The sequence below is a fragment of the Dendropsophus ebraccatus genome, chromosome 2, assembly GCF_027789765.1.
Source record: "Dendropsophus ebraccatus isolate aDenEbr1 chromosome 2, aDenEbr1.pat, whole genome shotgun sequence".
Taxonomy (NCBI): Eukaryota; Metazoa; Chordata; class Amphibia; order Anura; family Hylidae; genus Dendropsophus; species Dendropsophus ebraccatus.
Window position 1 is genome coordinate 70,208,851 of NC_091455.1, and position 26,228 is coordinate 70,235,078.

At 40.4% G+C, this 26,228-nt stretch overlaps 1 protein-coding gene across 3 annotated transcripts in view; it reads right to left on the minus strand.

Annotated features, from left to right (window-relative positions):
- Positions 1-19,752, minus strand: part of DLGAP1 (DLG associated protein 1) — a 172,098-nt gene extending 152,346 nt beyond the window's left edge. For 2 of the 3 annotated variants that reach the window (XM_069957736.1, XM_069957737.1), the window contains exon 1: positions 18,790-19,752. In XM_069957736.1, coding sequence (XP_069813837.1) covers positions 18,790-19,752 — 963 coding nt within the window. Of the gene's footprint in view, positions 1-10,710; positions 10,927-18,789 lie in introns of those variants that run through there. The other variant, XM_069957738.1, reaches the window with a different exon arrangement.
- Positions 19,753-26,228: the final 6,476 nt, after the last annotated feature.

A 26,228-nucleotide genomic window follows, 5' to 3' on the forward strand; every position in this document is an offset into this window, starting at 1 on the left:
GCGCTGACGCCGTTAACCGTACGAGATCAGGAATGTGATTAATTAATAGTTCGGGCGATTACGCACGTGGCGATAGCAAACATGTTTATTTATTTATTTATTTGTTTACTTTTATTTAAAACCTGGGAAAAGGGGGGTGATTCAGACTTTTATTAGGGGAGGGGGCTTTTTACTATTAACAACACTTTTTTTTTTTTTTTTACACATATACTAGAAGCCCCCCTGGGGGACTTCTAGTATATACACTGTGATCTCTCATTGAGATCTCTGCAGCATAGATATGCTGCAGAGATCCATGAGATCGGCACTCGTTTGCTTTCGGCTGCTGCAGCCGAAAACAAACGAGTGCCGAGCCGAGGACGGCGCCATCTTGGACGCGTCCCCGGCCGGCATCAGTAACGGAGATCGCTCCTCCGGGACAAGGTCCCGGAGGAGCGATCTCCCCCACTAGACACCAGGGAAATGTTGCCTCCGGTAATCGGAGGCAGCTGTCAACTTTGACAGCTGCCTCCGATTAGCTAATTAGCGGGCACGGCGATCAGACCGTGCCCGCTAATAGCGGCGGTCCCAGGCTACTCGCGGCACCCGGGATCGCGGCACTTCAAAGCGGGGCCGCCGCGCGGCCCCGCTTTGAAGTGCAAGTGAGGACATATGACGTACCGGTACGTCATATGTCCTTAAGAGGTTAAACCTCCTTAGGACCTACTGTATGACATACCAGTACATCATGGGAGCTGGAGACTTAAGGACCCATGACGTAATGGTACATCATAATGGTCAGTAGCTCTATTAGCTGAGCTCACTTCACAGAGGGCAAAGGCCGGTTACTATCAGCAGCTGGGTCCTCACAGTCAATGACAAGCAGCAGTGTTTGCGCTACCGCCTGACAAGTTTCAGTGACAGCAGTGGTTCCTATCATTGTAACTGTGGGGGCTCTTATCAGATTCCCTGACTGACGGAGGTATAATACATACCTCTGTGTGGTCCAATCAGTGATCCTCTCATAGAGTCTACAGAATTGAACAGTATAAGCAATCCAATGATTGCTTGTAATAGTCCCCTAAGGGGACTTGTAAAGTTGAAATCATCCCACCCCATTTCCATTTTACAAATAAAACATGAATAAATAAACAAACATATTTGGTATTATAGCATGCACAATTATATTATATAATCATTACATTAAATAATCAGAAAAAAAAGTGATCAAAAATTCTCATCTACACAAATATGGTACTAATAAAAATAAAATAAAAAGTAGAGATTATGGTGCATGGTGAAAAAAAACTGTTATAATAGTCAGAATAGGGCAAATTTAAATATAATTATTTTACTGTTAGAAAATTGTAGAATATTAAAAAAGCTATGTAAACATGGGTATTGTTGTCTTAGGACTGAAATAAGAATATAGTTAACATCTCAGTTTCACCACAAAGTACATTGGGTAAACACAGAAACACCTAAATAATATTTTTGGAGTTTCATCATACATTTTATGGTAGATTGAAAGTACAATTGTTTCCAGAAAAAACAAGTCCTTACATTACCCTGTAGATGGAAAAATAAAAGCACTATGGCTCTTAGAAGGTGAGAAGGAAAAAATGAAAATGCAAAATTTAAAATTGTCCTGGTCCTTAAGGCCAAAATCTATGGTGTCCTTGAGGGGTTATAGCACCATTCACTTAACTTGTAACAACAATATCAATGTTTGATGGTTGCCTACTTACAATAACTTATGTAGTACTGTCCTGCTTAGCCCCACCAGTCAAGTCACTCTTGGAGAGACAGGTCCCTCAGTAGGTCTCACTTTTAACAGGCATCTTCCACTCAGTACTGGCAAACCTACAACTGACCCAGCATGGCTTCTCTTATGGTTCTGCGCTCAGGCCTTACTGCACAACACTTTAATGGGGACCTTAATACAGACCTCAGAACAGACTATCCCAAATTACAGACCCCAGTCTATCTATACAGATAATCAGGGACTGTGTGTCTATAATATGGTCTCCCCCAATGGAAATTTTATAAGTATATAAAGATTTTTTTTAATACTCATCAACCCAAGTTCACTTCTGCTTTTTTGGTTGATCTACAGATTAATGTAAAAAAAAAAGTTACCCAATGGAGCCCAGAACACAGGTAATAATAATATTAATTTCTATTTATAAAGCGCCATCAGATTCTGCAGCACTTTACAATTCTGGGGGTTGAAAAATAGACAAAAATTATGGACATAAGTAATTATCAAACCATACTTGAGGAGTGAGGGCCCTGCTCACAAGAGCTTACAAACTATGAGGAGAGGGTGGAGACAAAAGACAGAAGTGCTTTGCTAGTACTATGGTCTGGCTATCTTTATAAATAGGACAGTGCAGGTAGAGGTGGGTGAACCAGTCACCAAGCCTGACAGAAAAACTGTCTATATTGCCTATATGCTTACAGCACCGCTTTTAATTCCTATATTGTTCTTTGGTGGCCATACACCTTCAATAACTGATGGCTGAATGGTGAGTCTTCATTTATCTCTCAAATCCACCACCCGTCCTCCCCTAAGAATACAGGAACTATTGGCCATGCCGAACAGTTCTGTGATAGTGTAACGACCCCTTTGTTCAGGGAGAGATAAGCTGCAGTCAGAGCACTGTGGCTGTTGCTTACCCCTGAGAATACAGGAACTATTGGCCGTGCCGAACAGTTCTGTGTATTAACCATAGCGGTCAATGCAAAGTACGTCCGGAGTCGCACTTTACCTTGACTGCTCTGTCAGTCTTGTGCAGCCGCTATTTGATAAATAGTGGCCGCACAAAACTGACACGTCAGTTTTCTGCGCAGCAGCAAGGAATCCCGGCCGGAGTGTATGCAGATTGTAAGCGGCAGCCACAGTGACTGCAGCTTATTTCTCCCCGAACAAATGGGTCGATCAGTGATTTTCCATATGCCTTACCACTGTCTCCACTGACATCATTTGTAGGTGGTCATTTGGGAGAGCCCCACACACCTTAGATTGATGGTTGAATACTTACTGAGCGGTTGTTATAGACTACTAAAGTCTAAGGTGGATGGGGACCTTAACACATGAAAAGCACACTAAGATTGGTTGCTATCAGCAGTTTTCCAGTTTTCATTAATCCCCCCCCCCCTTGAAATTTAATTCCCTAAATAAAACTTATAGTAAGTACACAAGGCATTCCACCAATGTAGACACATTCTAGATTGATCAATACATTCATTTGGCTGCCATTTATTAAAGGTGTGTGGCCACCTTAAGGGATGTGGCAATGATATTCAATATGCTCAATCTTTCTTTCTCTTGAAATCATCTGTCAAAGAAGAGTTGGAATGCTCCTATACACATATTATGGTTGGCCTTTAGCCAGATGCAACAACACCAAATGCATTGCAGATACACTGAGCTATTTACATTGTGAGACTCTGTGCTAGTCTATGAGGCACAATGTAATAGAGGGCAATTCCTAATGAACACTCCTTTTGATTTTTTTCAATAACCTATATACAGTGCTTTGTTTTAGGGGACACTGGGATATACTGTATAATAAGAAATGCCTTCTCATCATTGAGTGAAAATTCATTGGTCAGATACATGAGATATACCGACCCCTTTGACAGGGGAAGGTATTTGAGTGAATGTTAACTTGGTTCAGTTCATTCCTTGTTTTGTAAAGCTGTAAGGTTCCTGAGAGAAGCTAAAAGACATGTCAGCTTCTTCAACAATCTGCCTTTTGCCCTTGACACAAAAGGGATGTTGAAATGTGAACGCAAGTCTCTGACTATAATGCTAACGTGCAGATTTAAAAATAAAATTCTCTCATGTATCTCACCAGTCAGGTGCATTGATCCTTAAGAATATGCCCTACCAGGCCAAATGGAACCTGTGCTCTGTGCGATGTGCAGCTTTAGTAACTACGTTTATGACAGCTATTGAATAAAAACCTAGTCTACAATATAAAAAAATAACACACCCATAAGGAAATGTGCACTGCAAGGCTAAGTTCATACAATGTAATTTTTCATTTAATAATGGCCGATGTAACACCAGCTCATATTAAATGAAAAAAGACATTGCATTGATTGTAATGGAATCCTGGTCGGAGTGTATACACTCTGCACACACTCCGGCTGGGAATCCTTGTGGCCACACAAAAAAACTGACATGTCAGTTTTGTGCAGCCACTATTCATTGAATAGCAGCCGCACAAGACTGACAGAGCAGACAAGGTAATTCTAAAGAAATGATGTTCACTTGGCTGGTACTGCATTACCTGACGGGATGAACTTCACTGACACCAGCTATGTCAGAGAACGGCCGGTGTCATACATAGTGTGAACGTGGCCCAATAATGCTTTCATGGGGCCACTTATTTACCACTGTACAGGACCCATGTAAAAGTTCTTAGTAATTTATGCTAGTAAAGCAGTAAAGTAATAGATGTGATAGTATTTTTTTGCCAAAAGGATTCCTTGGGTCCATAATGGCTTGTCTAGTGATAGTAATAGCAAAAATCTAATTGGAGGGCCATAGGTGTTCAAGAGACGGTTTAGACCTGAAACAGGCTGGGCCCTAGTAAGTTCCTACATTGTAGGTATTTTATATGTAATGTACTTTATGCAGTCAATTATTATTATTATTTTTTTAAATTTAGGATAAACTTAGAAACTTTATTGAGATGTCAAACTATTTCTAAAATGTTGCGGAAATGAAAATGTTTTTGATAAAAAGAGAAATAATGCTTTTAATAAATGAATTTGGCAGCACAATTTATGTGAATGTACCACAAAAATACTGTACATGTCCAGAAGAAACTTGAAAGAAGTATGTCACTTTTACATGGCTGACATTATGAGGAAATACTTCATTTATGTTGTCAGGACTGTATCTTTGCGGAGCATTATGCGCCCCTCTGCTCGTGCTGTACGGCCGAGAAGGCGCTGATATTCTCTTATTCTGTTCTGTGTTTTGTTTTGCTGTGTCTGAACACTGGTTTATTTGCTCTCTTTGGGAGACACACCCGACTTCACCTGCTGAGTTCTGTCTGGCCATGTCAGGGTTAATCTATGTTTTGGTTCTGCTGTGACTGACAGGTCTTCCTGCCAGTGGATCTGTTTTGTTCTCAGCTGTCTGTGCTTGGAGATCAGGGGGATGGTCCAATTATGTTCTGGATCAGAACCCTGGCCTCCTATATAACTACCTCAGTCTGGGATATCTTTGCCGGATATTGAGCTTGTCTCTGCCTGGTTCTGTGTTTCTATTCTTGCTCTGTTGATTCTGACCCTGCTTTGCCTTTCTGACCATTCTTGTTTGCTGCCTGCCCCTGACCATACTGCCTGTATATTGACTTTGCCTTCGGATTGTGATTTTGTACTTTTGCTGCCCGTTTGTTGTGACCCGGACTGTTGACCATTCGTTATTGTGTTTTGTCTGTCTGTCTTGTCCTTGTGTCCCACCTAGCCAGCGCAGGGACTGCCGCCCAGTTGCTCGCCGCCATTTTAGGGCGGATTGTGGCAAATAGGTAGAGGACAGTGGGCGGGGCTGAGCTTAGGGCTCACTGTTTGTCTTGTCCTGCTGTCCGGTTCCTAACAGAATATCCGGCCATACTTTTTTTTTTCTCTCCACCTTGCTATGGACCCCATGAAAGCTCTGGTTGAGCAAATGCAAAGTCTCAACCAGCTTGTTCTGGACCTTACGCAACGGGTGCAGCAGGTAGAGTCTTTCCTGGGCCAAAATGCCATGCTATCTGCTGCTGCTCCCCCAGAACCTCCAGTGCAGCTTCCTGATAGGTTCAAAGGCGAAAGAAAGGCCTTTCGAATCTTTAGAGAGGGATGTAAGTTGTTTTTCAGACTTTGTCCCCGGTCCTCTGGGGATGAGAGCCAGAGAGTGGGCATTATTATGTCACTCTTACAAGGACCTCCGCAGGAGTGGGCTTTTTCTTTGCCTCCAGATGCCACTGAGTTATCTTCTGTGGATCAGTTTTTCTCTGCATTGGAATTACTGTATGATGACCCTGACAGGGCAGCAGCAGCTGAGAGGCAGTTGACTACTTTGAGACAGGGCAAGCGACTGGCGGAGGAGTATTGTGCTGAGTTCCGCCAGTGGTGCGTTCCATCCGGATGGAATGATCCTGCACTTAGATGCAAGTTTAAGCAGGGGTTGTCTGATGGCATTAAGGATGCCTGGACAGGGCATCCAGAACCTTCCACCCTTAAGCAGGCCATGAATTTGGCTATTCGTTTAGACCGCAGGCTCCGTGACAGACATAGGGAGAAAGTAGACTCTGACTCTTCTAAACAATCTGTCTCCTATTCTGTCAAAACCCCTCTTGTTACCCCTACTATTCCTGAGGACGAGCCCATGCAGCTGGGACTATTAGACGCCAAGACCAGGCGAGAACACCGGAGACACAACGGTCTATGTTACTACTGTGGTGACAGTGGCCATTTCATCAGTTTCTGCCACAAGCGGCCCAAGCGGCAAGAAAACCTGCACCCAGATCATCGGCGTCCAGGTGACTCCCAGGAAGGTCACTTGGGCGCACAGGTACCCTCCGGCGAAATTAATATTTCTAGTTCTGTTGTTCCTGATTTGCCTGTATCTGATGTGAATTTAACATGTTGTTCTGCTCGTCCTGTCAGTAAGCCTGTTCTCCATGCCATGGACTCGTCTTCTGATGAATGGGAGTCAGATGGCAATCTTCTAAGTGAGGTTGAGTCCTGTGAGGGTCCTGAGGCCCCTCATAAAAGGGGGGGTACTGTCAGGACTGTATCTTTGCGGAGCATTATGCGCCCCTCTGCTCGTGCTGTACGGCCGAGAAGGCGCTGATATTCTCTTATTCTGTTCTGTGTTTTGTTTTGCTGTGTCTGAACACTGGTTTATTTGCTCTCTTTGGGAGACACACCCGACTTCACCTGCTGAGTTCTGTCTGGCCATGTCAGGGTTAATCTATGTTTTGGTTCTGCTGTGACTGACAGGTCTTCCTGCCAGTGGATCTGTTTTGTTCTCAGCTGTCTGTGCTTGGAGATCAGGGGGATGGTCCAATTATGTTCTGGATCAGAACCCTGGCCTCCTATATAACTACCTCAGTCTGGGATATCTTTGCCGGATATTGAGCTTGTCTCTGCCTGGTTCTGTGTTTCTATTCTTGCTCTGTTGATTCTGACCCTGCTTTGCCTTTCTGACCATTCTTGTTTGCTGCCTGCCCCTGACCATACTGCCTGTATATTGACTTTGCCTTCGGATTGTGATTTTGTACTTTTGCTGCCCGTTTGTTGTGACCCGGACTGTTGACCATTCGTTATTGTGTTTTGTCTGTCTGTCTTGTCCTTGTGTCCCACCTAGCCAGCGCAGGGACTGCCGCCCAGTTGCTCGCCGCCATTTTAGGGCGGATTGTGGCAAATAGGTAGAGGACAGTGGGCGGGGCTGAGCTTAGGGCTCACTGTTTGTCTTGTCCTGCTGTCCGGTTCCTAACATATGTATTCATAGAACCAGTCAATACATGTTTTTTTTTGGCAGGGAATAGGGAAATGAGAGAAAACTAGTTGACTGTTAAAGGGGTTATCCAGCGCTACAAAAACATGGCCACTTTCCCCCTACTGTTGTCTCCAGTTTGGGTGGGGTTTGAAACTCAGTTCCATTAAAGTAAATGGAGCTTAATTGCAAACTGCACCTGAACTGGAGACAAGGCAGGGGGAAAAGTGGCCATATTTTTGTAGCGCTGGATCACCCCTTTAAAGTGACACTTTTTGCATTTTGATTTCTCTACACAGATGTAAAGGGTAAATCTTGCAGTTTTCATATCTTATTTTATATCATACGTCATGGTGCTTGTTCAAGTAAAAAGTGATCTTTTATCGGCTATGTTCACACAACTTAAAAAATAAAGAAAAGGTGGCCGATTTAGATTTTAAAAAACATCCGTTTTTGCCGAAATTTAATTGACTACAATGGCAATGCATTGAAGTCAATGGGAAGACGGACGTCCAATGCATACAATGCATTGAATAATGGACGTTTTCACCGCGGACGGCAAAATAATGAACTTGGTCATTATTTTCGGACATCTTTTGCAACAACGGACGTTTTTTATTAGTTGTTCACACACAGTTTTTCTTTTGTCACCGTTCTTTCTCTGTTTTTACTATTAAATTCAATGAACTTTTCAATTAAGCCACACCCAAAAGGCAATTAGTAATCCAAAACTAAAATAATGTGCAAAAACCAGTCAGACAGCTAAATGACGTCCGTTATTTTAGACTCAAAATAACGGATGTCATTTTAAACGGAGCTAGAAAACGTTGTGTGAACATAGCCATCATCTGCAGATTTTATCATTTATGTTTGATCACCTACAGTACCCGCCGGATGATCTTCATTTGTGCTGAATTGGGATGCGGGCGCATCTGTGTGTGCCCACATCCCAATTTACCATTTAACAGAATGGAGAGTGCGGCCAGAGCCGCGCACTCCATTGTGTGACTTGTCAGGCTTGTGCGGCCGCTATTCAATGAATACTATGTGTATACACTTTGCACATCAGCAACAACAGCTGTGATGAATACACAATTTACGTTGTGTGAACATGGCCTATGGCTGTATCCATGTTTTCCAGGTCTCTCTAGGGTGACAGTCAACTTCTCCAGCTGCTGGGAGTCAAATGCAGAGAGTTCAGGTTCGGAGAACATTGCCAAACCCAAACAGTTTGGCAAGTCTGCATAACAGTAATCACAAGGCCTTTCATTTATGAGAATAAGTTGGATCCACTTGACTCTAGTTAACTGAGTTGGGTTTAAAATGTATTTATAGATATAATAAGTATACCAGTCTGTGGGAATTTGGAAGGTAGCCCTATGATGACTTTATCTATCTAGCGTGATTATACTAATTACTATGGCTGGTCAATGTGCAGAAAGCTGAAACAGTCAATTCCTAGTGGTATTCAAGTCATGTAATTGTTCGGCTCAATGGGGTATGAAATTCTTATACAAGCATCATATCTTTTAATAACTCTGGCAAACAATGTTGTTACATAATACAATTTCTACCAGCAGCACATGTTCATGTTCACATAGAAAACTACTTTTCCAATCTAGCCAAGTAAAAAGGTGCATAACATGCATGCCATTACGCTACCATCAATTGAAATATAAGCCCAGAAGAGATCACAATGATTACTACAGATTACAGATGAAAGCATTATTGCAGTTATGATGTAACGTTCCTAAACCTATTGTCAGGGATCAGCACAAGTTACATAGGTCTGCTCTTGGCATATTTATTGCCTGATTAAACAGCTTTAAAGTCTGGCTTTACTTAAAACCTGAAATTTCAAGTACGGCTGCAATCAACCACAGTATCGCTTTCTAGGTAGCGTCTCATGTACACTTGCGAGGTTTAGGAAGTTTAGTGATGGGGATTTTTTTCAAGGTCAACTCACTGGAAAACTTGTGATTTTCTTTTGCTAACAAAATAGTGGTTATGCAGGAGTAAGAAGTCATAAATGTTGACTACTGGAGAGCTCCATTAATGTGAATAATCTGCCAAAGATGCTTCGATGTGGTTTTCTTTAGCCATGGTTAGGATTCAGGGTTGGGTGAGATAAAGGGGTTAATTCAGCCTCAGCGTGTAATGAGGCTTTAAAGTCTTATAAAACCCAAATCTTATTCCTCGAAAAATGACATCTCATTTCAAATATTATTTACTTATAGCTTTATATTTTATTACAGAAAGTAGATAATTCTCAATGTCATGAACCAGCTTGTTTCAGGCCTCATTTTCAGGAAATCAAATGTAATTTACTAGCTCTGCATAATTATGATAACGTAAATATTATATCAACTGAGGAGACGTGTCTGCTGCTGCTGCGGCTGATGTCGAGTGTTGTACAGAATACAGATCTGGCATCATTTTGACTCTTCTTATGATTGCATTTCAGCAAGTGATCTGATTATACACCTGTACCAATCTCAAGCTATTTTCCGCTAGAATATACGCTAAAAAAAAAAAGAATTTTATTGGATAGACTAATTACAGTAATGTATCTCTTCACAACAGACCTAAAGTGATCTGTAGAAATTGGCACGTTATATCAGGAAACAACATGAGATGTGATGGTGACAACCTGTTGCTGCATATCATTTATAAAACTGCACAAATGCCCCAGACCATACAAAGATATGTGCTTATGGCTTTCTATATACATTGTATGCTGGTATTAGTTGTTGGGCAACACTGAATACCTAGATAGTACTACTCATAGAATGTATAGACTTTACGTAACAGCATTATGTAAGAATGCAGTTTCCAGGCTTAACTTTACATTCTAGTTAACATTATATACATGATACATGTTTAATTAAATGCAAATGTACTATTATTTAAATGGGAAAAAAAAGAATTTCTTTTTTTTTTTTTTTTTTTAATTCAACCTTTAGATTCAATTGGGATTAAATAAATATACAGTTTTGAAGATGAATTCCTATTTATTACCTGAAGCTTAACTATACTATCTATAGTATAATATCACATGTAGAAGCAAGATGGCAACCGACAAATTAATAGAAAGTGTAATATGATAAATACAGCAACAACGTCAGAAAGAATTATAGCATTAGCCCCAGGGACATCGATGTAGCCAGTGTATCCGACAACTAGGGCAAGCACTTAACAACATGCATGCATAGGAATTGGCATTGACTTACCTTTCGTCTTGAATATGCAAATAAACATTCTTTATGATAAATTATATTCATCATCTCCTCAGCTTTAGGCAGCAAAAACGATCTAGGTTTTTCTCATCGTTCTGCCATTTCAAAGTGGGTGACTAGAGCAGTAAACACAAGGACTGGAGGGGAGTGCTAAACAATCACTCACAAACACTATATTTGTAACTTAAGCTTTCTTTTAGCATGCAAATAATTAATGAAATGAGATCACAGAACGAGAGAACAATGCTTAATGACTGCTCAGTACTGACTGTCTCACACATGTAATTTAGTGTCCTCGCCAGTTATTACTCAACCTTAACTTGTTAGATGTTACGGCCAAAAAAAAAACGAGGACTGTATCATTTTCCTGATTCCCTGGCTTCTCCTTATATATCAAGATTGCCTGTTTTTTTTCCGGAATAATAGCTCAAAGGATGCCAACCTTCAGGAGCAATGTCAATAATCATTCATTGGCATGCAGAGCAAGCTGAATATTCCTCGGTCTTTGAAAGTAGAAGACTCAGCGTGTAATTCTGCTTCATTGCCACGGAAGCCGGTTTGTGATAAATAGGGCAGTCTCACACAAAGAAGAGAAACAAATAACCAAATCTAAATAAATCAGCGAACGTAACGATAAAGAAAATGATTGTTGACTCACAAAAGTGTCACAGCGAGAGGCAACAAAAGTTCACATGTTGTAAACATCTATGTGCGCTGAAAGCGGAGTAGTGGGTGTGGCCTGCTTCCAAGAAAATCTTAACCAAAAGTACCAATTTATCAGGTGAAAAATGTTTGCCCGTCGCATACTAGATGGTTAAATGGCAGATTTCAATTAAAGAATTTCAACAGGTCCGAAGTCTAAGATATTTCTACAATACACTTGAATTAAAGGAAACCTGTCAGGGTCTTGTTCGATGATGATGTCCGAACCATGAGCGACATGAAGCAGGCTGCTTCACCGCAATGAACTACATATAGCTTACACTAACAAACTGCAGCACTTTAATGAAATTATATTTTATAAATTAGCTGGGAACAGTGCATAGAGTCAGCGAGGGTGTTTCTGTCAGCTACTTCCCACTCGGCTGTGATTGACAGGTCTAGAACAAAAAAAATAATACAATAAAAAAAAGCTGATGGAAAGCCCGCCTCCCTGACTTTATGTACTATTTGACCTATGACTTCTCTGACCCGCCATAACATTCCCGTCCTGATGCCAAAGCATGAAAATGCAGTTTGGAATTGCATTGCTTAAGCCTAGTGTGAATAAACGCCCAAGATAGACACCCGTGAGGTCCTTGGAGTTATTTTGTGAGTCCTGCGCCGTGGCTGTATGTATGGTCCAATGGTCAATTCCAAACTAAATAGACAGCTAAAATAGTCTAAACCCAATCATACATTTCTTATATATTTATTAATGGGTCTATGTAAAGGCTCGTTTTGGTTTAACTGTAGTTTTATTTGTACACTTTTAGGGTGTCTTCACACATAACGACTTGCAGCGGAAATCTCGCTGCAAGTTTTGCAGAAAGATCCACTACGAGCTAAGGTCCTGGCAGGCCCCTGTCACTACATACTCGCAGCGGACTGAAAGTGGCACTGTATGTAATGCAGCCGCCGTCTCAACCCCTTAATCGGCTCCCGCGCTGTTTGTATGCATTACCTGTCTCCTTGCAACACAGGGTCCCGGGTTCCTGCTCTCCCGCACAGCCAATCAGTGGCTGTGGCTGGGCAACACACTGATTGGCTGAGCAGCAGAGCAGGAAGCCAGGAACCCATGCAGCAAGGAGACAGGTAATGTATACAGAAAGCGTGGGAGCCAATTAAGGGGTTAAGGGGGCGGCTGCATCTTTCAGACCGCTGCGAGTATGTAGTCACAGAATGGCCAGTGTCATACATAGTGTCAACCCGGCCTTAGGCTAAGTTTACACAATGTATATAGTCATTAAACAAAGGCCTTTATTTAATGACAGCGGACGTTTGCTTTCATTACTATCCTGGCACACACTGTATACACTCCTCCCGGGATTCCATGTGGCCTCACTAAAAACTGACATGTCAGTTTTGTGTGACTGCTATTGATTGAATAGTGGACACACAAAATTGACTGTTCAGACAATGTAAAGAGCGGCTCTGGCCACACTTTACATTGTCTGCTATGGGTAATTAGAATGCGGGGATATCTGAATCTGCCCGCATTCCAAATAAAAAGAAATTAAGTTTATCCGTCCGGTACTGCAGTCCCAGCTGGGCTAAACTTTACAGACAGCTTACATAGTGTGAATGTGGCCTAGGCTGTAAAATCACACAATGATAGTTTTGCAACTGTCTTTTTTACACCAAAAGACGGCTGCAATTAATGATCATGACTGTTATTTGTCACCATCATTATTAAAAGATGTCTGTCTTCTGCTGTCAAAATGACGTCCGTCCAAAATGACAGACGCAAACCTGCAGTATGTGAACATACAGTAGCATAGTCCTAAGCTACATATGACTGCTATTTTTTTTATTCCATCTTGTTTGGAAGGCAAGATGATTTTAAAAAAATTGTGTTTTCTCATTGTGTATTTAATATTTTTGCAATGTCCACCATAAGGGATAAGAAACATGACTTGAGTTAACTGAATCTACAGTAAGTTTGGTGGGATCTGAACTACACATATCCATATTCAAGGTGTTATAATTGCGTGTTAAATAGAGATGAGCGAGCACTAAAATATTCATGTTAAAGCGCAACTATAATTTCAGTAGCCAAAAAATGAAATTCCTTAAAATAAAAAGCCCTCGTGTTACCTTTTAAAAAGAGCCCTAAACTGATGCATGTTGATAGCATGTACGCTCGCTGAGATATTACCAGTTGTTTGGCTCAGAAGAATAAATGAATTTTTCTCCTGGCTGAGACAAAGTGGGCGTGGCCTATCCCTCATCTCCCTGGCTGCGTCCCTCCATTCACTGACCAGCACCTTAGCAGATGTATCACACATAGCAGGATCAGATACAGCCCCAACATACAGTATCGCAATGTAAGATTAGATACAAAGCACCAGCCGATGGTATCACACACTGTGGGATTAGATACAGTCATCTGCTCTCATTACACTGTAGGATAATGTCAGCCATGGAGGTGGGGGCACCTGCTGCAGACATCTGATAGTGAATGTTATATGTACTATGGAAGGACTACAGCTGTGTTGTGCTGGGACTTGTAGTCCTCCCCTCAGTGACTCACCCACTCTCCCTCATGCAGTACATTGGAGTCATGGTGGCACTGGAAACACTGCTGCTAGGAGGGGGGAGGGGGGAGGAGGTTTTGTTTATGTGTGTGTCAGGGCTGTTATCTGATCCTCCTGTCAGAGTCCGTACACTCAGGACGGATCTGCAGGGAGGGGGCGTGTCCAGCAGGAATGCAGAAATAAGTTAGAGCCAGAGAGAGCTGTAAGGGCATAATCAGCCTTATGAATTTAAAAATCTGTTCATTTTAGGTTATTAATGTGTATTGCAAAAAGTCTTATCATGACCTAAGCTAACTAAAACTGAATGGTCAAAATATTTTATAGTTGCGCTTTAAGTATTTTTCAATATTTGAAAGCCCGATCAATGTCGCAGGAGCATTTTTAGCAACAATTCTGGCCGATAATAAGCCCATGTAAAAGACCCTTTATTTTCCAACATTTTGATGTTCATGTAATTAAACATTGGGACATCAATTTAAAAAAAAAGAAAACCTTTTTCTTAGTGAAAAGTGGAAAGTAGCAGCAAAAAACCCCCCCACTTTTTAAAAATTTGGTCCTTAACCCATCATGCGGCCATTAAGGGGGATCAGAGAGGGCTCCCGACGTGAGCCCTCTCTGCAGCCCGTGGTCCTCGGTTGCTATGTGCAGCCAGATCTGATGGATCGGTGCTCTGTTATATACACAGTATTGATCTCAATGGGAGATCAGTGCTGTGTGTATATAGAAGTCCCCCAGGGGGCTTCTAATTACTGTGAGTGAAAATAAAATAAAGTGTTTTTTATTAATAAATAACCCCCTCCCCAAATAAAAGTTTGAATCACCCCCCTTTTCCCATTTTATAAATAAAAATAAATAAATAAATAAACAAACATGTTTGGTATCGCTGCGTGCGTAATCGCCTGAAGTTTATTAATTCATGATCCATCACGGTAAACGGCGTAAGCGCAAAAAAATTCCAAAGTGCAAAATTGTGCATTTTTGGTCGCATCAATTCCAGAAAAATTGTAATAAAAAGTCGCATATGCGCATTCAAGGTACCGATAGAAAGTAAAGATCATGGTGCAAAAAGTGACACCTTACAGAGCCCCATAGACTAAAGGATAAAAGCGCTATAAGTATGGGAATAGAGCAATTTTAAGGAAGGTTTATTTTCTGTAAAAGGTTTTATTTTTTTACAAGCCATCAATTAATATAAAAGTTATATATGTTACATATCGTTTTAATCGTACCGACTTGAGGAACATATATAACATGTCAGTTTTTCCTTAAAAGAAAACGTTGCATAGTTTCTAGGCTATGTTCCTAGACCATCTTTTTGTGTTCATTTCACAGCCATCTTTCAGGCCGAATAACGACTATTATTTCATAATGACGGATGTAATTTGTACAATCATAGAGTCATTATGAAATAACAAATATTTGGCCTCAAAAGATACCTGAAAGACATCCTGAAAGTACATGTACATAAAAAAAAAGCCCAACCTTATTCCATGTTCACATGACGTAAGACACCGGTACTGCAGTATCGGCCAGATGATCTTTGTTTCTGATGAATTGAGAACTGCTAGGGATCCCGGACAGAGTGTATACTATGTGCATACACTGCGGCCGGGATTCCATAGACGGCAGCACTACTTAAGTTCCGTAGTAATCACGATCGCTGTTGCAAATCGGCAACAACGGCTGTGATTATTACAAAACTTACGTAGTGTGAACATAGCCTTATACTGGAGAATTGCCATTATAATATCTTTTGTTAACACCTGAATAGTCTAAACCTATGCATATTTTTTTTTTTTATGTAAAAGGGGTTTGTGAGATCAAAACATTACCTCTGACATAGTGGCACTGTTTTAGACTCACTAGGTTTCCAAATATATTTCTAAGAACCAGAATGCTCTAGGAAGCAGGGTCATTGCCATTTGTATGTTAACCATTAAGAATTCTTCTTTAAGACCATTAAGAGCAATGAGAAAAGTAATGAAAATGCTCAGCGGTGTAAATGGTTTTTAATAACCAATATTTGTGACATCTATTGGACTGTAGATTTATGATGTACTTAGGAAGGTCCCAAGTACACTTAGCTTCTCAGTCCAGTAAAGTGATTTAATGCTTATCACTTTTAATATCATACAAAATTCAATATGAGTCACAGATAAATCAGTAAATGAAGAAGAGAAACTTCACCAAAAACTAGGGGTGTAACTATTGGGGGTGTAACAACTATTCTGTCACATAAGGGAGTGGTGTTTATTATCTTGGTGCAGTCATATCACTGTGCTTTATTATCCTTGTTTTTGTGAAGCTGTATGTTTATTGTTATTGTTTTCATCCCTTTTGTAAGTTATTGCTATACTGTGACATTACTGAGTACATTATACTTAGATTATAATTTTATACTTTATTAGGCTAGTGTTATTACATCACTGCAGTTCTCAGCATTTAGCTATTATATAATCCCCCCCCCCCCCCTTAGGCTATGTTCACACTTCGTAAAAGTTTGGCTGTTGTTGCCATCGGCAATAACGGCCATACTTTATGCAGTGTTGAACATTGCCTACATTTTTATGGGATCCAGGCTGGAGCGTATACACATTGTATACGGTCCGGCCGGGATCCCATGCGGCGCCGCAAATTACTGACATGTCAGTTTTCTGCGGCCGCAATTCAATGAATTGTGGCCGTAGGAAACCCTGTCAGTTCACACAAGGAAGCAAGCGCTTCCTTGGGAAGTTCTGATGCGGGTGCGTGCTGATGCGCCCGCATCAGAACACTGCGGCCAAGAAAGATCACCCGGCTGGTTCTTACGTACCGTACAGAACAGCCGGTCTCTTACCCGGTGTGAACATAGCCTTAATCTGTATGTCCAATATTTCCAGACTATGACATCACTAGGTGCTTTATCCATTATCCTCCTATGATTCTATCCATTTGTAAAATGATGTGCTGCTGATATGTCATGTTGAAATTCAGTGACATCACTGGTACTTCTCCTTAAGGTGTGATATCAATATTTTTATTATCCCTATCATGTGACATCACTGAGAGCATTATTCATACACAGTAATATCACTGTAACTATGTGCAGTATTTAAATTGAGCTTACCAGTGTTTATTATGTATAATAGGAGTCCAGGTTATGTTTTAGTCTCATAGAATAACATAGAATGTATACTTACCTGTCCCCATGCTCCTGTGGTGCCGCATCACCGCTCCTGGAACCCCACCAGCCTCCTCTGGCTCCTACAACATCATGACTTGGCTCACGAGTGCCCGTTTAGTCAGTGACTGAGGCAGGACACCACAACAGTCACTGATTGGCTGAGGAGGGACTTTCACCATGTCGTGATGTACCAGTAAGCCTGGAGAAAATTTAGTCTAGCAACTTTCAGAGAGGTGGTGATGTACCGCTACATGGGCACAGGGACAAGTAAGTATAGATTCTTTATTGTGTTCCCGCACTCCCCTGCAGTGGATTTTAGTTGTGGTCAGACTTCTCCATTTAATACATCTCCATTTAAGACATTCCTCTGCTTCTTGGTAAAATATGACAAAAAAAGACATAGTGAGAACATAGCCTTACACTACCATCGTGTTTTACTTTTCAATGTGTCAACTGTAATCTACAGGAAATTCTTCAATTTTGTGATCTATATACCTGTTTTGTCTGTGATGATAAGAAAGAGCTTGCCACAAAGGGATCTGCACGGCATTACAATGAAAACGTTTACCAATAGATAGAGAAGACAATAGATGAAGTTCATAGCTCAGCATCCCCTTATGGATTGGCCTCTGTAAAGGTCATAGAGCATACCTAGAAACATTTCCCATTTATGTCAATGGGGCAGTTCTTGTCTATTGTTTCATGTCCATTTTCATGGGCTGCAAAGCTGCAAAGCATATCTCTAAATGCTGTTAAAAACAACTCAAGCAAGACAGCTGCTTCCATAATAATGTACAAAAAAAAGCATGTTTCAGTATCTGGCTGCAATGAGAAAATCTATATCTAGGTGATACATTCCCTTTAATGTGAAGTAAAGCACAGGTGAATGACAGCCTACACAGTGTTTGTCATTAGTCTGGTTTTATAAAAACATATAGTTTTGCATAGGAGCTTTGATATCGTCACCCCCTTACTCTGTGGGCATTTCTCCGCACCATCGACAAGTTTAGATGCTGCACATTTGATATATACCTGTATAACACTTGTCTGTGTCTTCTTTCTGCTCTAAAACAGCTTCATTTCATAGGTGGACAGTGTCATCTAGACGGGGCTTCACAGCATTTGGGTTCTCTCCAGCAGGGAGATGGGGTATAACTGCAGAGAAGCCTCACCTAGGTGACACTGTCCACTTATGGATTGAGGTGAGAGTAAGGCTTGGTTCACAATGTGTTTTTGCTGTCTGTTCAATGGTTTAGTTTTTCAATGGTTACTTTTAACATACAAAAATATGAGTTTTTGTTTTTTTTGGGTGGGGGGGCATTCACAAAAACATGGTAAACCACAATTTTGTGTATGCTTTAAAAAAAAATTGATCCTTTTTTTTTAAATGGAAGTCAATAGAAGAACGGATCAAAACTGATGCACACATTGGCATCCGTTTTTTATTCCATAAAAAGGATATGTTAAATGGACTGCAAAAATGCTGTGTGAACCCAGCCTAAGGGGTGTGGCAGTGTCTCTTTAAAGAGGTGACCCAGGATTAGAAAAACATTTTTTGCTTCTTCCAGTAACAGCACCCCTTTTATACAAAACTACCATAAATGCCACATACTCTTTATTGTACTTCTAAAATGCCAGTAATATCATATATATAATAACACCATGTAAGCCTACCTGCAGGTACTGGCATGGCCGCTCTTGTTGACATGAGTCAGACTTCACCAATGCTTGGTCCATATTTATTGCAGGTTTCTGGTATACTTCCCGTGCCCTGCTTACTGTGAGAGTTGATGCCCAAGAACTTTTCTTCAACATCTGGCTGTCCAAACTTACAGGTAAACTCACAGGTAAGTTTGTACAAGTGTTACATTTCACATCATTATTGCTTCGTGATGACTTCAATGCGTGTTCACTAAGTGTATTATATGCCTCCATAAAGTACTGAGAAGCAGAACGGTCAGGGCATCTCCCCATAGTCATGACGGCGGTGGGACCATGGTACATGCAAACATCGTCTAAGTTATCCTGTGAGCCCCACCAGGCCGGAATATTTGTTCTAGGTTTCAGTTCAGCTCTCCTCTCTTTGCTTTTACTTCGCTTGCCATACCTCACGGTCTGCATTTCTTCTGGACTGGCTTTGTTTCCATTAGAATTTCCTTTTGTTGGTCCCTCAAGGGAATGTGATTTTGTAAATAGTTTTTGAACAGAATGAACCAAATGTCGTATCCTACCAGGACTGTCACTGCGGTGCTCCACTGCACTCCTTTTGTATTGCAAGGTGTGATAGCCATCCCGATTGATAGGGATCTGCCTTTCAAATTGATCCAAGAGATTGGTAGGAAGCCGGTTTCCTTTTCCAACAGATCCATGGGGTACTAGAGCGCACTCATCCTTAAGCTCATGGTGAGAACTGTAATGTCTCCTTGGAAATGTACTACTAGCAATCTGATCCCCATAGGGCATTATGCATTCTACTGGGTAGGAGTTCCTTTGAGCATAGTAAGGGTGATCCGCAGGATGAGGATCTACTGGGTTCATCAAATATGGCTTTCTATCTGTATGATGAGGAAGGGGCTCACATACTGAGTCACATACAACCCCATGATGATGGCTACGGCTGCTTGATAATCCTTTCATAGCTGAGCTGGAAGATGTTCCAAAGTCATTGACTATTTATTGTAGCCAGTGATCAGCTTCAAAACCAAGGCCTATAAAAGAACAAACATGTTAGGAGTGTTTATATAATCTAATTTACATTAGGAGCATACATGAACAGGCAATGTAAAAAAATGCTATGTAAATATTGAACCAGGAAATAGTTATGCCGTAGATTTGCTAACTCACATATAGGCTACAAGTATGGTTATCATGCCTCGTCGAGTCTTCTCTTCCACTGTCGATCAGCCTGATTTATACACTTTTTAATAAAATTGCTATAGAAAGACTCACATGTAAAACAATCAAAGTACTCGAGAATGCTATCATTGTTGTAAATTGTTGCAGACATTGTGATCACACCCAGGTCCTGCAGGGGCTCAAGAGGTCCCCCTATCCAACATGAAAATTACACACAATAATTGAGAAAAGAGCCCTATAACGGAAATTGTGTTGGGGCCAAACATCTTTATACCCTTAGTAACCGTCGTATTGGCTTTTTACGGCGGTCACTACTGGGCTTTATTCTGTCCTCATCAGCTTTTTACGGTGGTCGCTACCAGGCTTTATTCTGTCCCTGTCGGCGGGGACACAATAAATGTGTACCGCAGGAGATTAGCTGTCAGCATGACAGCTGATCTCCTGCTGCAACTACCTGAAGCGGTAATTTACCACTCTAGGTGTTTTTAACCCGTTATATGCCATTGTCAAGTCATAACAGCTGCATGTAACGGGTTCCGGTCAGGTACGGTACTATACTCACCTGATCCGAAGTCCTGCGGCGAGGTCCGAGCCTCCAATCGTCACCATGCTAGTGTAAAAGTGAATAAAAATGCATTATATTTCCTATACATAATAAAACATTACGTAAAACCACGTAAAAAAAAAAAAAAAATATATATATATATATGTTTGGTATCACCACGTCCGTAATGACTCAATCTATAAAACTATTTTATAAATTATATTGCATGATACACGCTGTAAAAGAAAAATAGAAAAAAACAGCGCCAGAATTGCTGTATTTTATCAATCCGCTTCCGAAAATACATCATAAAAGAGATCAAAACCTCATATACATGTAATACTTGGTATCAATAAAAACTACACATCTTCTTGCAAAAAATTTGCCCAAACCTAGCTCTGTCGTGCGAAAGATGAGAACACTATGGATCTTGCAATGTTGCAACAGTTTTTATCCTTAGTTTCAGGAAGATAGTTTCAATTGTGCCAAAGTGGTAATAAAAAAAAACAACTAAGCAACCTTAGTACCAACATACTAATACTAATACTATTTTTACCACATGCATAGCGTATGTTTGATATTTAAACAGGAAAAACTAATTATCATTTCTCAAAAATTTCAGGATATTTTGATGTTTTTAACAAAAAACAAAGATAGTGACCAAATTTTGCCCCTAATATAAAGTGTAATATGTCACGAAAAAACAATCTCAGAATCGCTAGCATATATTAATGCATCAAGGGAACTGCATAAAGTGAGACAGGTCAGATTTTAAAAATTTAGCTTGGTCATGAAAGCCCAAACTAGCTGCAGCACTAAGAGGTTAAGTTAAAGTGTAACTGTCATTTATTTATTTATTTTTTTTTTTTTTTGCAGAAATCAATAGTACAAGCAATTTTAAGAAACTCTGAAGTTTGTTAGACAAAAAGGCATCTTTCTGTACTCAGAAAGCTCCCTCCTTCTTACCTGCTCATTATCAAGCAAAGTCATATTCATTACATAGGAGCAAAGTGAAGACAGCTTCTGCTGAGTCCATTATAACCTATGGAGGGGAGAGGTGCCAAAGAGTGAGCAGGAAGAGGCACAATAAATGCTGGATTCACAAGTCAGACTGATCAGTGCTGGTATGGGAACTTGGTAAGATAAGATTGTAGGATGTTGTGTTGTGCTCTCTGCTTTACAGGAGCAGTTTGTGTCCTCCCTGTGCTCTCTCGACCCCTCCCCCCTCCATAGACCATAATAGACACAGATAAGTAAGGGGGTGGCTGCAAAACAGTTTTTTGAGTACAGAAGGAAAGTCTTTTGCTTAATAAAACCTATTACAGAGTTTATTAAAATCGCTTGTACTATTGATTTCTGCAAAGACTAAAGGTTAAATGACAGTTTAAGGCGATTATTGTCCAACACAGACCTTATGTTATAGACCCAGCAGGTGACAATCTAGCAAATGCTTTGAAAAACCATAATTTGTCAGCTAGGAATCTCCCTTTGTGATGTACGGCTGACAATGATGGGAGTAAAGAGCTGCATGAATGATATAGAAATCATTTGTCCGTCCGTACCTGTATGAAATTTGATCTATGTAATAGGCTCTTTAGGTGAGACATGGGTCTGTCTGTGTAATACTACTATTACACCAAGAAGCATAAACTAAAGCCCCAATGCAAAAAATAAATAAAAAAAATACTAGTGTCTTTGTATGCAGCATTTGGGCCCTTGGGCCCCCTTAAACACTAGCGCAGCTGCTATGTCTATACCCTTGGTTACACCTTTCCATTTAAAGGCAATGGTGTGAACTTATTTCCTGAATATACATTTGTGATTTAAACTCAGGCATACAACTATAATGTCTTCACTCATAGAAAATGTTTTCCTGTCTGAACCATTGCTAATATAGGGAGGTAAAGTTCACCAGCACGCTGCTGGAATGACCCAATTACAATGCATTGGTTAACATAAGTTGACAAGTTATGTAAGAGCTGTTAGAAGTTTTAATAAGCAAATGTTTATATCACAAAGTAACAGCTACTGAGAAGTTGCCATCTGAGATAAAAGAACCAAGCACCTTGAAACAGCAGACGCAGATGGAACAGGCATTTCCATGAGATCAGTTCCTTAGCACAGCATGAATAAAACAGACTAAAAAATGACACGCTTATATGCCTTTGATCAGCACTATTTTCAGTGGAGCTTCAAGGGGTATTGAGAGCCATTTCTGAGCATCCAAGGATATAGCAGAGCGATGAGTGATGCTGCTTCATTCCCTGCAGCTCAGGTAATCACAGTGTGGCTCTTTTTAGAGGGGATGTAGTGCCCCACTGATATGATTGCTTCTCATAAGGAGCAATTGCCAGGTACAAAGTAGCGTTTTTTCCATTATCTCACTCAAAAATCATATTCTGACATGTTGGCTCCTTACCACAATTGCATGCTATAAAAGAATAATAACAGCATTGAATTCATGGTAGTGCAACAACCTGCACAATATCTGGATGACAGTCATGGGCCATGTTCACACAACGTTTTATCCCCTCCATTTGTTAAAAGAAAAAATTACATCGGCCATCTTGAGTTTAAAATGATGTCCATCATTTCGCTGTTTGGCCGCCCGTCAGTGCAGTGATGGCTGTTGCTACATTATTCTAGTTTAGGTGGACTAATTGGCCTTTGGGTGTGTCTTTAATTGAAAAGCCATTGAATTTAATAGTAAAACGGTGAACGGTGAACAACTAAAATAGACGGCCGAAAATAATTGTCAGATTATTTTGATGTCCACATAGCCAGCCGCTGGTCAGGTAATGAAAACACATTACACCTGGGCGGTGAAGCCCCGGCAATAACAAATGCGATGCCACCGCATCCCTAGTAACCAACCAGGACGGTCATCAGGAATGCCATTGGTGCACTCCATACTCCATACGGCCATACAATCTGGCGTAATCTTCGATGTTGACACTTGCGGGAGGCTGGCCGTATGCTCCGGCGGTGCTGGGAGCATGTTTGATGGCTGGCTCCTGACACTTCCTCTGACACATTAAACACTGTGGTTTACTGTCAGGCTGGTTATTACAAAACCCATTTACTGTAATGAAACACAGGAATGCAGCACTGCTGGAATGAAACAGATGGCACTGTAGGACAAAAAAGGTAAATGTTCCTTATTTGGGAAAAAAACAAAGCTGGAGTGCTCCTTTAATATCTATCTATAAAATGATATCACCTGAACTGCCATCACCAGCCTAGCATTCTTGTAGAAAAGCTAAAATGGTTAAACAACCACCATAGGCAAATAAATGTACTATAACATGCCTAGTGCAGGGCCTGAAGGGTGAAGTGACTCCAAAATGGGAAATTTGTAAGAAGTATAAATATGAATCTGAAGCTTTTATTAAACAGAATTATACAGTTGAAAAGGTGATCTATTTGCCTATGGACCTCTTCTTTTTAGATTAAGCTATGTACGTTACAGGGAACCTAGCACCATTACTGATGACAAGGCTCAATACAGTTGCATGGATCTTACAAAATCATTAGACTTTTAAAACTAAGATCTAGGAGTAAACATCTGTGATATTATTCTGAGCTGGGAATCTGCATATCTGAATAGGTTGCAGTGAATTTTAAGAGCTTTCTCCGGAAAATATACCACAAATATAAATGTGTAGAATATCAATCAGCATCATGGTTGTTTTCCTCCTTTGGTTTCAGAATTGACAGAAAAAAAGAAGGAATTTTAAAATATGAAATGTTTCTGACATTTACAAGATGCTATGTTCTTATTAAGCTGATTGATAAGTGTAAACAATATTCTGAGTTAACAAAATCTTGGACTGCTGTGTCTGTTATATCTTGGGTGTTTTGTCTATCTATCTGTCTATCTATCTATCTATCTATCTATCTATCTATCCATCCATGTGTACATTTAGTCATGTTTATACTGTACATAGTGTTTTAGCCAGTATTTTATCCAAACCAGGAGTGAAACTTTCAGAGCACAAATGTAATGGAACTGGAAGATGAGCCTCCCCTTTCTGTTACAGGCAGGGATGTCAATAGGAGGGGAATGAGGAGATATTCCACCCCGCAACACTTCAGGGGCTTGGGGAGGCCTCTGTGACACTTTGTGGAGGAGAATAAATTTTTTTCTAAGTTATGAAAGCACAGATATATTAAAGGTACCATGTCTCACCTTGACCTAATCGTGTTTGCAGTTTTGAACATAAATTGCAGTGAACAGGACCACTTCAAGGCACTAGGCAGCAATAAGCAGTATCACAGAGAAAGGACTCACTTCACTTTGGAACTTCACCGTTTAGCTACATTTGTAGACATTTGGTTTCATTACTACACCTGACAATGCAAGGATTATCATTATCTGTCTCATATGGCTGACAGCTATCTCACAGCTATCTCTCTCAATCCCTCCATATATATATATATATATATATATATATATATATATATATATATATATATATATATATATAAATAAATATACACACACACACACACACACACACACACATACAAACACACCAGAGCCCTTTTTCCCTTTAGGCAGGGTAGGCAGCTGCCCGAGGGCCCATGACTCATAGAGGGCCCCTCTGCCCTGCCCAATGGGAAAAGCATCTCTGCTTCTGACTGCTGATCAGCTGCTGAGGGCTGCCGCCGGACACTCACAGTGATTAAATGACATGTTGACATGCTCCCCCCTCAGTATGGAGGGCCAGGGGCCCATAATACCATTAAGATGGTCCTGACACACACACAAACTTAGTTTGGCTAAGAACAAAATGGAAAAAATGGTGAGCTTGACCTAGGGTCAGAGGATATTAGTTAATTAGTGTCGTGTCTTGAATGCACTACCTGGTTCTGCACCCCACAGAACCTATGTTACGATTGATAAACAAATAAAATGAAGTTGGCAGGCTCTCTAAAAACACTTGATAGATATAAATATTTAAGTTCTCAATTAATATAGTTTATGAAATAAAACCAGTTCATAAATGTACGTCCACATAAGATAAAAAATAAGTTCACATGGAAAAACAATATCAAGAGAGTTAAAAAATGAAAAATATTGTAATACAAAATGTCTCATTGCAATGTATAAAACCATATATGTAATTAGCCACTTAGTGTAATGTTCTGTTGCGGTGCAGGGCCCTTGCTTGCCGCATATCAAAAGATAATTGACTGTTTGCTCTTATCCTTATTTATGTTCTTATTTCAGAAGTCAATATTAGGATTTAGTATGTATATATAATATTCACTTCTAGCTCATTAAAGTAATGTTATATGATGTTTGTATGGTGGATTACCACCTCTCACCAGTCTCAGCAGCTATACGGGCTTCCAGCGGTACGGTCTTTGATGGCAGTTGATCGTGCTGCCACCCTCCGTGGTTGTGCGGGCTCTAGACTGCACTGTAAATTAGGTAAATTACTGAACATATCTAATAAACTTCCAAAAACGGCACTGAGGATCAAGGTACAAAAATGACCTTCATCCTCAGCACCCTGGACACTATAAAGACATATCGACAGGTTAGATGCTTCTTAGTTTGCATTTAAAGAAAAAAAGAATGCAGTATAAAAACAAAAGGTGATTTTTTTGGGGGGTTGACCCTAGGATACAGTGCCAGATTACAGAAAAGTCCAATAAGCCAGGTGATATGTTAACCACAGCAGATAAATGGATTTCCCTCATATAA